At 38.8% G+C, this 13,466-nt stretch overlaps 2 protein-coding genes across 2 annotated transcripts in view; one reads left to right on the top strand and one right to left on the bottom strand.

The window, feature by feature from the left end:
* Positions 1-13,466, top strand: part of LOC311602323 (uncharacterized protein) — a 32,043-nt gene that overhangs the window by 13,004 nt on the left and 5,573 nt on the right. The window contains exon 2 of the mRNA XM_084790248.1: positions 1,350-1,511. The gene's annotated coding sequence lies outside the window, so the exon portion shown is untranslated. The remainder of the gene's footprint in view (positions 1-1,349; positions 1,512-13,466) is intronic.
* Positions 949-4,831, bottom strand: SERPINA7 (serpin family A member 7; the record flags this gene model as incomplete). Its single annotated transcript, XM_084790246.1, has 4 exons — positions 949-1,455; positions 2,184-2,331; positions 2,988-3,261; positions 4,201-4,831. 4 exons carry the CDS (start codon positions 4,829-4,831, stop codon positions 1,252-1,254), a joined length of 1,257 nt encoding a protein of 418 aa, XP_084646372.1. The 3' UTR covers positions 949-1,251.

The following is a 13,466-nucleotide window of genomic DNA, read 5'->3' as shown; positions in this document are numbered from 1 at the left end:
CAGAGTTTATATGCTTTGCCCAAGATCACAGAATAGTGTAAGGAACAGAACCAGTATTGTAATGTTCAGTAAAATCAAACATCGTGTGACCTTTTTCCTGTACTTAAGTCATTATCCTTCTCTGGGTTTCCAATTACTTATCCACAAAGCCAAAGTAACTATTATAGAAAAGATATGTAATCCTCCCTGTGAATGTGACTAATGAGAAGAAAAATAGATAAAAATATCTTCTAAGGACATTTTATTTATTATAATATGGACGCACATCTATATAGAATTTATACATGTGTTCCTAATTTCCTGTTGGAAAGATTGGGTATAGAATTTGGCTACTACATAATTAACACTCCCTGTGTTATCTGTGTTCCATGTTGTAATACTGGGTGCTTGAATACATAATAAATCAAGAATCAATCTACTTTGGTGGGTGAAGATCACATGGCATACATAGGCAGTGCGTGTTCTGGTGACATAAACTATCATATTTTATTGAAGAATACAGACAAATACACAGGTTAACCAGGAAAATTTCACAAGACCAAGGAGAAGATTATGCAATATTTAGAAAGAAATATGAAAAATAGTGCATATACTATATGATGCAAATGAATTATCCCTCCATCAATAGCTTATGAGTAAACACAATGAGATCTGCAAGTGAGGATGTGGGCTTGTATGAGGAAATGCATTTCACCCTGTTCTGTTGTTGAATACATGTTAGGTCACAAAAGCCACATCCCTACATGAAAGCACTGAGTGTATGACTTGATAGTATAGTGAAAGAAGTGTTATTAAAAATCTAGAAGTAGATAAAATTATAGACTCCTCCCGAATAGGTATAAAGAGCAGTAGTTACTGTGAAGCTCATACAGAAGCCACTTCTTCTTGCATGTTCATTATCATACTATTGGAATATTGTAATATGCAGACTTGACCTATATTGTAACTATTGTCCATAAGATACATGAAAAAGCATTTACAAACCCAGTCAAATTTTCTAGACTTAACTAATTGAGGAGCAGCTTTACAGTGCTTTACTAACATTGATCATTCCTTTAGTTTTAGATACCACCACGATCTGCATGTTTGGTCACAGGATTTGCCTCTTCCCCAGCCAATGTAGTCATGACAAGGTCCACTTTTATTACTTGCACAAAAGACAAAAGTTCAAGCCCACAACAAGTACATTAAGCTACATCATATGTTTATTTCTCATTATGATATGCACATACTCAATGGCCTCTTGCTCCATTACTCTTTTGTTGGATTAACAACTTTCCCTAAAAAGAGAATGCTTTTGGTTCTTTTCTCTAAAATCATCAGTAAGAATGTTCTGTCAAATCGAATAGCAGGGTGAAGAGAAGCTACTTCTGTCTGATCCAGGGACCCAGCGTCAGGAGTCGCTCCTTCTTTGGTTCCCTCTTCTCCAATGTGCAGCACAGCCTTGTGAAAAGCCTGTGGGAGAAAAAGAGACACCGAAGGCTCCCTGAAACTGTGGCAATAGCCTCTGGGTAAGTTGGAAGTACAAAAAGAAATAGATCATATTGTGTTGATGCTGCTTGGATATGAACATTACTTTGATAACGGTAGTTAATTAATTTCTCTGATTTTAGGGCTGCTTTTTTGGGTAGCATCTCATTCCCCATCACCTTCCATCTCTAGAAGTTATCTCTTCTATGCCCCTCTTACATCCTCTAGCAACTGTACCTTACAACAGTCACTTCTGATCATTAAGACTTTCCATTGTATTAGAGTCATCTTAGTACATGAAGGTTAGGGGTAGAAATTATATTTCTTTATTTATATATGTATTTGGGTGTTTGGCCTCTGTGTATGTCCTTACAGCCTGGGCATGCCTGGTAGATGCAGAGGCCAGAAGAGGGAGTAAAATCTCATGGAACTGAAGTCACAGACAGTTGTGAGCTGCCATGTTGGTGCTGGAAATTTAACCTGGGTCTTCTGGAAGAAAAAGCGTTGTTCTTATCTGATGACCCACCACTCCAGCCCACAAAATTACTTCTAAAGTGACTTAGAGTAACAAGAATGACTCATATGATACTGACCTACCAGAATGACACTGCCTCTGTAGACATGAGCCCCATTGACCAAACGAGATGAGTGAATCATTTGACTCTCAATGTCCTTTCCAGCTCATATGGCAAAAGACTAATCCACCAACTTACATGGGAAAGTTTTAGACCATTGTCTTCTGTGATTCCAGAAAAATCAGCACTTTCAGCAAAGGCATCCCTCATGCCCATCCTCTGAAGTGTGCTTCCAAGGTCATATGTGGCAGAAATGGAAAACTTGGGAACAAACAATTCAACCCATCTGTGTGAAATGAGGAAAGGGGGATAGGACAGTCACCACACTGACCGCATTAGTGTAGCTCTTTCTCTCATTCAACTCTACTCCTTCTCTGAGCATTGACAACCATTGACATGGCACCAGAGCCACAGAAGGTATTGTAGAAGAAGTGGCCTCTGACTCAGAAAATGTTGGGCTGCAACACGTGGTGTCCTGACCCCTCATCATCAGAAAAATGAGTGGCGTTGAGCAAGGACAGGGGACTGGTGGCATGGAGATCAAAGGGTAGTGTCTAGGAACTTCACGGTTTTCCATATTGCTAGTCTATCTCAGAATGACTACCCACTGTACTGCAAACATCAAATCTTATCCATCCCAAAGATTGACTTGGTCCCTAAAAAGGTATCAGGTTCCTCGTACACTCACATTGGGGTTCTTTATGGGAATTTCCAGTTTGACAAATATCCATGACACTACCTCCTTTGGAGGTTTCCTAGTATGCTTAGATGGAACACTGTGGAAAGTATCCAGAGAAGTGTCAGGCACACAGTATATTATTGACATCATACCACTGCCAGATGCTTCTGAGTAATTTCCGACTTCTAGGTTCCTTCTTAATTCAGCCTCACTTCCACAGTTAGGCCCAGCCCTAGACCCCCATTCCCACTAAGTTGGTTTACCCTTTTTGAAGTAAATGGTTCCACTTCTTCAGTGTTTCAGTTGACATGGCTGCTTCCACCCATGCCATGTGTCCCTCCTTTGGAAGGACAAAAAGTGCAAGGGCATTCTCACTATAGTCCATTTGAAGTACTGTACAATTCAGCTCTACATCCACGAAGTGATAGTATTGTTCTAGCTGGTGCATCATGGGCACTTGTACTGTGTTGTTCTTGTCCACTGAGAAGCTGGAACTCTCTTCTGTTTTAGATACGCGAAAAGGATTTGCCCACTGGGCTTAAAAGCAGAAAGAAGAGAGATGTTTCCTTGAAATCATTAGTCATGCATCTAATAATTAAGAACGCCTACTGTCAACCAGTCTTCCAAGTGACTATACATGATTTGTATCAGATGATCAGAGAAACAAAGCCAGCTGCCATAGCCATCCAATTACCACATGGGAAAATCAGAAGTCCTCTCCAATGCCGCCGGACTAGCAGCAGTCTATGTTTAGAAACACCACACTATCTACACCTATCTGAAACAGTCTCTCCTTCCAGAAAAAATGGTTGAAATGAGGCAACAGTATATTCTGCCATTTTCAGGATACATAGGTGTGTGGCTTATGCCAAAAAAAATTCACTCACCCAAACATAAATGACAGCACCTATAGAGCCTAGAAGCATCATCTAGATGCAGCTCTTTTGGAAAGGAGGCCACATGACACTTGCTATAAGCTCCACATTTAGGCTTAGATGGACTTGCTTAGAAGGATATCACTGAAAATCGTTAATGGTATGTATTTTGTAGCATAATCTTTATCACATAGTAGGTACTTAACATATAATAAAAAGTATTTTTTCACTATATCCAAATGTGTATACCAAGTAAGTGACATATTATTCTTAGATACAATATGATTGACTTGCCAAGCACAGGCTTTCCCCATTTCATTAAATATATTAAAAACTATAATTATTTAGCCTAGCATGATCAAAACATTCATAACATTGTCAACCACATCTCTAAAAGTGTTATCTCCCTAGAGATTTCCTGGATTCATGCGCACAGCTGTGTGTCATTTTGGAATGATTTAATACAATCCACAGACAGGGACAATAGTGAAATATCACTGTGGTATGGGGGACAACTACTGATGCCAGTGATAGAGAGACCATAAATTCTCCTGAGTTCTCTATCTGAATACTAGACTAGAAATTAATCTTGAGGCCTTACCTTTGAAATGAATATAGTTCGCCAGAATCATGATAGCATTCGGTTTGAGGTCTTGAATTAAGCCAACAATTTTCCCTTTGCTTTGCTTCTCCACATAACTATTGATCTCCTGCTGAGATGCAGAAACATTGGAGAAGTCAGTAGAAAAGACTTCCGTTTCATAGAGGCTCTTCACATCACCCAGAAAGGTTGCCAGTGGTTTCAGCTGCTGCCCAATGAAAACTGCATTTCCCATCTGTAATTCCAGTTCATTCTTTGGGAAGTTCAGTGAGCAGATTAAATGCTGGAAACCCTGCTGTAATTCTGTCACTGGAGTATCTGTGAGGTTAAATCCCAAAACCTCCAGAATCTGAGTTTGGGTACTAGAACCAGATCCAAAAGAGACCATGGCTAACACAGCAGATATGCTCACAGGGGAGAAGAAGATGTTCTGGTCTGGGTTCTCCACAGATAGCCTCCGATATAGACTGAAAGCAAAGTCAGCATTGATAAATGGCATCTTATAGAGAGCGGCATTTTGTTGGGGCAAATGGCAGGTCGTTGCTTTGCCTTCAGAGCTTTTATGTTGCACACAATGGATTGTAGCCTGAAGTCCAAATACCAAGAAAAGCAAATAGAGGAACACTGACATTCTGGAATGAAGATCTACAAAACATGAAATGAGATAACCACGGGGCTCAGATATATGAAACACTATTTGATTCACCAATCTTGATTTATAAAACTAAAGAAAGCATTTGCTGGAGAGTTCAGCAATGAATGAGGGATGGTAATCTCTGTCATCACTAAGGGCTAGTGATATGTCTACTAGGAAAAGAGAGTAGGAGAAATAGCTTGCCTGGACAATAGGAATACCACGTCATTAGTTCATTTACATATAATAATAGCATGTGAAAATACTGATGCCAATTTAAATTCTTGGAAATTGTATCACTTGTCATTTGAACTAAAAGTAGTTTTATGAGTGGGAAGAATCATTAGACAGCACAAGCACTCTCTCTGTTTATGTTACATACACAGTAGAATTTTGGGTGTGTGTGTGTGTGTGTGTGTGTGTGTGTGTGTGTGTGTGTGTGTGTGTTTTAAGTTGGTGTTTTCTTAAGATAACATTTGTGATATGAAACGAGAACAACTCGTATAAGAAACGACCAGTCAAGATTGAAGGAGAATAGTTTATCAAGTCATGCACAACATAACAAGCTGGCACTCATGCACCTGTGAAATATATGAAAGCCACATGAGGACTTTCAAACAAGAGGAAAATGAAGTTATAACATTCTTGTTTTAGCGACATTTTTCAGTGCCATCTAAAGAGTCTTTTCTCACTTCAAAAAGATCTGAACAATCTTATTCTTACAATTATTTTTTTAATTATTAGAGAGGAAGCCCTAAAGTTTTCTAAGCATGAAAACGTCCTGTAAAACAGAGAGCCAGCTGTAGAGTCACAAATATCCAAACACCAGTGGTTAGAGAGAAGAGATCCATGGAACTTGGGCAGGACCACTTTCTAAGACTTTCATTTTCTTCATGGGTGCTCTCACCCTAGGTACTAAACTGCTATATTTTTGAACTCCTCCTAATTCATCCTGTCTGTCTGTACCCTTACTCAGCCATTACTGGACATATAGACCTTGTTTGTCCGCTCATATTGCAGCCTCCATCGGGAAATCCCACTTTCCAAGTGGAAACATCTTCTCTCTCAACTCTTCAAACCCGCCGCCTCAGTTTCATTCCATGTCTCCACTTTCCATATTGCACCACTGTTTATAGACAGATCCAAATCAAAAGGCCTTGCCTTGTTTTTATTCCCCTCTTCTAATGGTAAAGGTGATAATGTATATTGCCTTAATACTTATCCAAACTTCTTTTCACTCCATCTCTACTGTCATTTGCCATTGCCTAACTTTAAGGCCTTAAGGACACTCCTAGCAGGACAGAGGGCCTCTTACCTCCTCTACCCTTCCTTCATCCCCCTCTAGATCATATCTCCATATTATCACCAAAGTACTCTCCTATCATGGTCATTAAGGCTGGTTAGAGGGTCAGATATTGGATGGCCATTTTTAGACCTTACCTCCTGAGCATATGGACTTCAAACAGTTATTCAGACCTCTGACTTGTTAGCTGTGTTAATGTTCCCCAGCAGAAAACTACTTACGGCACACGCCCAAGAAGCCACTTGCATCTCTCAGATAGCAACACTTTTCCATCTTTATAACATGCCCTCTATTGCAAAACTAGAGCATTGTTAGTTACAAATTAACCATGACATGAAACCCTGGGATGACATTTACAAAGCTGATGCACAAAACCAAGGCCAAGTGGAAAAAAAAAGCTTAAAAAATAGGGTTTGTACTCTGGGTAAAACGTTAGACAATATTTTGGCTTCTACATACATCCTTCATTTCCTTCCATCAATGCCAGAACAGGATGACTTTTGAGAAAAAGTTATATAGATAGAGACTTGGTGGCTCTTTCGAATTGGTACTATAGAATGGTTTGTGCATAGGTTGAGAAAATGATGTCAAATCTTAGACTGCTTTAATGCTCAAAGGGAAACTAGTCATGTCTTCTGATTATTAAAGCCCACCACACCCACTCCTAACCCAAGGACTCCAAAATATGGTACAGATGGGGCCAAGAATGTGGAATTTAAAAAATCTTTTAACTGAGATTAACTGTGTACTATATACAAAGAAGCAGTAAAAAAATATATTTCATCAAGGAACTCACTTACCCCTGACCCTGCCACTTTCTAGGTATGCTGATACTAGTAACAGTAACTCCTGCTATTTGACCATGTACACAACATAAAGTACATGACTACCCACGCAGCTACCTTGAAGACTACATTAAGGATCAACATGTTAATCAAGGGAGTAAGAAAGTAACTGGGGTTAGTTCAAGTTAATCCTACATGTAATCCATGGAAGGACTTGAAATCCAAGATAAATAGGACACACTTTAACATTTTAAGTCCATTGAAAAGACATTGGGGGTTGAAAAGGTAGTTGAGTACAGAGAGAGTGACTGCACTATGCTATGTTTCTTTTTGATCAAATACAGTAAAGTCCTATTGTATATAAAACACCATATTCAGCACTAGGCTATCAAAGGTGAATGAAGAAATAATTCTCCTCCATCAAAGTGCTCTTTGTGATGTCATGGCACTGCTTCCCAAACTCAATAGGTGAGGTTACATCTCACATGCAAGAAAGTCACTGGTGCATGTGTCACACTGAAAGATCATATCAAGCTTAAGTCTCTTGACTTCCAGTTCAGTTCAAACTCAACTGTGACAATGAAACAACATATTATCTGTTCTCTCAGATGCTGTAAGCGCCATTAAACTCTTGCAGTAGAAATTAAGAAAGTGAAAAAAAAAAAGAAAATGTCTAATCCTGAGCCCTCTGGTAGCATATTTGTACAGTGGCAGAGGTTCAGGCTTTCAACGAAAATTAATTTAAGGAACCAGGTGGGATACACACACACACATTCACACGCACATGTATGTACACATACACACACATACATACACACATATATACACATATATACATATATCTAAAGGAAACATAAATGTTACATATGTAACATATAAATATATAAAGGAAATAGATGCAGGAAGATCAAATTATGAATTATAAACCATAAACCAGTCTGGGTTATATAACAAGACTCTGTCTCAAATAACTACAGAAAAACAAAAATAACCTATTAAAAAAAACAAATTCAAGGACACCCCAAGCCGTAACTTAATCCCTCCTGAGGACAGTGGACAATGGCCTAACACTAAACCCCACTTCAAAAAATTGCCAGTACCTCTGCACTGACATGATGAAGACCACATCTCCAACACATGAACCCTTATGAGACCCATTGAACCATCCTCAAACTGTACAAAAATATTGTCCAGAAGTTCATTTCACAGAGTCTAGCTGGCATATTCTGCAAACCCAAAAACTCTGTATTCTTTTCTATTTCATCAGGAGAGATCAGTTTGTCCTCTCACTTAAATACCCAACCCATATTCTGTCCTGCTTCCAGCAAACACATTCTCTTTAGGATGAATTTTACTCTAGTCATATTTAGAATTTTAGCATTGTGTTAAGCTGGTCTCAATGGCACAGTGAATACAAAATCTCTTACAAGTGTTAGCATATCAATTAATTCACCCAGATGCAAAATTATGCACATTGTTGTTAATAAATGCCATAATTTATTGCCCCATAATATATTCCAATTTTATTTTATAAATGTTTACTCTTTCTTCAATTACTTTCATGTATAAAGTTTCCTTCTTGGTTTTACTTGACATTTGACCTCCCAAATAGTCTAAGAGAAAGAATAGAATCTCATTCTGTATAGAGATGTAGAGAAGAAAATGGATATGAGATGGTAAAAGTAGCAAAGTAGATTTCTTCTGGTTATCTAAGTCTTAAAGGCAAGTTGAGAACTGGTCCTCCAGTAAAGGATAAACAGCTTCATGAGACTAAAAGAAAGATTGTGTCTGCTGGGAAGGGACCTTCAGCATTTTTGCAGTTAAGGTTATGCATTTCTTTCAATATTTTTATTCATGACTTCTTCATTTTTTTAACTGACTAACTTTGATTTTAAAAAAGGACTTATCAATCCTGGGAAAATGAACAAGTTTAGAATTTGATGATCCATGTGATCAAATACAGAATATACTATTTGACTCCAGGTACATTCTAAGCAATTCTACTTCCGTACTGCCTATTATATATGCTATGAACGTGTGAGCCAAGAACTTCAGTTTTTGGCATGTTCATGATAGCTAGGGTTAATTGTTAATTTGGAAAATGTTAGATCAGCTGTATGCAGTAGGTATCCTGGACTGTATCGGCAAGGCAAGTATGAACACGCATGCCTTCATTGCTCTCTTCTTCTGACTGGACATAATACAACCAGATGCTTCAACCTGAAGCTCTTTCTGCTTTTCTTCCCTGGCATCATGTACTCAGCTCAATATGAGCTGAAACAAACCCTTTCTCTATTAAGCTGATTTTGTCAGAAACTGTCTTGATGTACCTTTATTGCTGGTGCTAAACCTACCTTCCAAAGATTTCCAAACTGTATTACCCACAGTATCTTCATATTCTATACAATTTCTTCTGGCTCATCACCTAATATCATCATAGACCCCCTTACATGAAATTCACTGGTCTTACTATACATCTCATTACCCTGCAGCAACTAACCCAATTAATTAGAAAAGGCCTTTCTGAGAACAGAATTATAGAATCAGCCAAGGGAAAATATATTGCAAGTCTGGCCTACAGGCTCTATGCTATGGTATGTGATGTCAATCAGTACCTAAAATATGTTGCCATATTTTCTACTACCTTGGAATCCAGGAATGATAATGAATGAATTCTCTCATCATTCCCCTGCTGATCTGGGGACAATCTTGAATCTTCTCCCTGTGATGAACAACCTTCAGTTCCATAGATCTTAATTCAAACAAGTGAATGCTTCAAATACAAGTTGCAACATGTTTCAACATAAGTGTAAATAAACAAGAAAGCAAGGCTATTAAATTATTGGAATTGTAGGTATTGGGTATGAAGAAATTCCGTTGCTATAAAAGGAAAGCTTTTGTAATAGAGGTGTTTCCAAAGATGGCTCTTAGCCATGTTCTGTTTTTTAAAAAAGGTAATGGAAAATTGTAGTTACCCAAGCAGGCCTGCTGATTACACAAATACCTCAGAAATGAATGTTGATCCATACAACCAGATAAGGCAGATAAACTAATGTAAACACATAAGGTGCCAATGAGAATATAGAATGAGCAGAAATAGAAGAAAATTGGGGTGCTAGTGCCAGTATACCTATATCAATATTAAACATTTATTCTATGTTTTATTCCTATGTCCACTCAAATATCTATAAAATATGTTAATTGTACTTAATTTCTCAGCATGACAAACATTATACAGAGCCGGGATACAGAGACAGATGAAAGGGCTACCTTGATTTATGGTAGTTGCCACAGCAACTTACACAAACTGAGTTGTTTTCACACAACAGAAATGCATTAACATCCTACAGGCTGGGAAAGCCACGTTTCTGGTTCTGAAAGATTCAATATCTGTCCTAATTTTGCTTCTTGCTAACGTGATTAAAAATTATTGTGAGAGAAAGAAATTTGGGGGGGGAAGGGTTTCCTCAGTTTACAGTTCTAGGTGGCAGTTCTTCTGTTCTGGGAAGTCAAGGAGCAGGAGCCTGAAGCAGCTGGTCATACCCACAGTAAAGGACCTCAAGTATGAACGCACAGATGCTTAAGACTCGGTTCCCCTCCTCCACTCTTACACAATCTGTGACCCAAACTCAGGCAATGGTTTTGCTCATGGTAGACTGGGTCTTCTCATCTCGCTTAATTCAATCCAGACAATCCCACATAGGCATGCCCACAGCCTTTCCCAGGTGACACTGTATTTGTTCAAACTGACATCTCACAATAACCATCCCAGTGTCAAATGACGGAATGCTTTCAGGTTCATAGATGGTAACTTCTCCATATGTCTTCCTGGGAGAAGTGATAAAGGAAAACCCCAAGGCCTCTTTTGGGAGGGGATTCATGAGGGCTATGCCACCATAACTTCATCCCATCCTTAGGGAACCATCTCTTAACACCATCACCTCAAGTAGTAGGATTTCCTCTCTAAAGACTATTTGTGTGCTTGTGTGTATATATTGGTGTTCATGTGAGTAGCAGCGTGTATATGAATGTGGTGTGTGTGTGTGTGTGTTTGTGGTGTGTATGCATGTGTGGTATATATGTGTGTGTGTGTGTGTGTGTGTGTGTGTGTGTGTGTGTGTGTGTGTGAAGACAAGAAGACAATCTTGAGTCTAGTTCCTCAGACTCATGTCATCCACCTCCTTTTTAGAGACAAGGTCTCTCATTGGCCTGGATCTCATTGACTGGAGTATCATGGCTGGCTGGTGAGCCCTGAGGAAGCCATGTGTCTCTGTGCCACCCCACACCCCCTGCACTGGGATTGGAAGCATATGTCACAGATGCCCAGCTTTTCTACATTGCTTCTACAGATCAAAGTCAGTTCTTCACGCTTATGCATTAGGCACTTTACCTGAAGCCCCAGGATGTAGGGTTTCAACTTAATATTTGAGGGGAACACAAACAATCAGACCAAAGCAGGGACTTGGTAGCCCTTTTTGTAAAAAGGCTTCACATGTTTTGAGTTATATATATGACAAAACAGCATCCTGAAATGTGAAAGGAGACTTTGTTCTTTACTCAGAAGGTAAATCTGTATGCATTAACTACTAAGGAGACCACTCTGTAAAACTGTTGTGCTGGTTGGTTTTGTCAGCGTAACGCAAATCTAGACATATCTGGGAAGAGGGCCTCTGACAATATGGCTCTATCAGATTGGCCTCTGTTGGGTGTGTTCTTGATTAATGATTGATGAGGGAGGGCCCAGATCACTCTAGGCAGTACCACCTCTGGCCTGGTATTCCTGGACTGCAGGAGAAAGCAGGCTGAGCAAACTATGAGGAGGAAGCTAGTGAGCAGCATTCCTCCATAGCCTCAATGTCTGTTCTTGCCTTCAGGTTCCTACCCTGACTTCCTTCAGTGATGGACCGTATAATCTATAAGATGAACTAAGCTGTTTCCTCCCAAAGTTGCTTTTGGTCATAGTGTTTCATCATATCAATAGAAACCCTAATTGAGACAAATGCTAGTTTGGCTAAGTCCCAATATATGTCCCAGATAGCTTTTGGAGGGGATGTTTCTCATAAGGGTTATTCACAGCCAAAGCTGTCTAAGCTTTGGAAAGCAGAAATAAAATGGAAGCCCTACTTCCCTCTTTGAAGGATGATATAGGTCTTCAGTCCCCTTCTCTCTCTCTGATGTTTCACCTTGTTGTCAATGGCAGTAACCCCATCATGCCTCTAGCTACAAGTGTCCTCTACCTTCTTATTCTTTCATTTCGGTCCCTGGTTTCAGAAGTTATGACAAGGCTGACACTTCTTCTCCATATACTGTGGTGTTGGATCTGTATGCCTAGGTAGGTATAAAATCCCTGTAAGACAGATTTTTCCATCTGCTTTTCATGTCCCGTTTTACCTTACATGGATTTCTTCCTGACCTCCTGTCCTGCAAGTTTAGGTTCACACTGTGCTCTAACAAGAAGCCCAAAACACCAAAATTATTGTACTGGTTCCCTAATGGTAGAGTGTGGTTAAATGTCTATTGAAAACCCCTTCTTGGAGAGAGGACGTTTCTTAGTTTCTCCAGAAGCTGCATAGAGAAGAAAAACAAATATCTCTAATGAATACTGTATGTAGGGAAATGGATTCCTGAAAAAACAAGGTTTCACTCTGGAGGCCTAAGAAACTAATAATCAGTAGCCTCACACAAATATGAGAATGAATGAAGGCACTACAGTTTGAATATATCTGAAATCCAAAATCTAACATTCTTCAAAATCCAAAACAAACACACAAAAAAACCAAACCAACAGAATACCATAAGCAGAAATTTCATAATTGTGCTCATATGAAAGGTCTGTGTCAAAATGCAGGGATATAAAATATTGTGTAAGATTACTTACAGGAAATGCATATAAAGGGCAGATAGTAATAAGGAAAATTCATTTTTAAGCTTGAGTCCTATTGGCAAAATGTACCATTATGTACATTTTTACATATATACACAAATACCTAAATAAAACAGATTTATCAGAATCTAAGAGAACAAAAAACAAAATATATATTTTTAGGAAGCATCTAGGATAAGGAATGCTTAGCCTGTTGATTTATACATGGGTAGGACACAAAAAATGCAAAGTGTGCTTCTGTGCCTGCTACAAAGCAATATTTTGGAGCAAATAGGGAATCAATTAATTAATTTGGTAAATTATCAAACTAATCTCTTGGAACAACAAACAGCACACCAAAAGTCACACCAGAGTGCTCAGGATCAAACTAACTTTACATCTCAGAGTAAGGGGCCTATGATCCAGTTTTGCTGTTGTGCTAGCAGTTTTCTACATTCCCTTCCATATTTAAACTAAAAGGTTATGAGGACCAGGCATTAATGTCAACAATTAATAAATGGGACCTCATGAGGCTGAGAAGCTTCTGTAAGGCAGGAGACACTGTCAAGAGAACAAAGCAACAACCTACAGACTGGGAAAAGATCTTCACCAACCCTACATCTGACAAAGGTCTAATATCCAAAATATATAAAGAACTCAAGAAATTAAACACCACCAAAC

The sequence above is a fragment of the Acomys minous genome (genome assembly GCF_964271855.1).
Source record: "Acomys minous genome assembly, chromosome: 7".
NCBI lineage: Eukaryota > Metazoa > Chordata > Mammalia > Rodentia > Muridae > Acomys > Acomys minous.
This window is presented reverse-complemented; position numbering and strand designations above follow the sequence as displayed.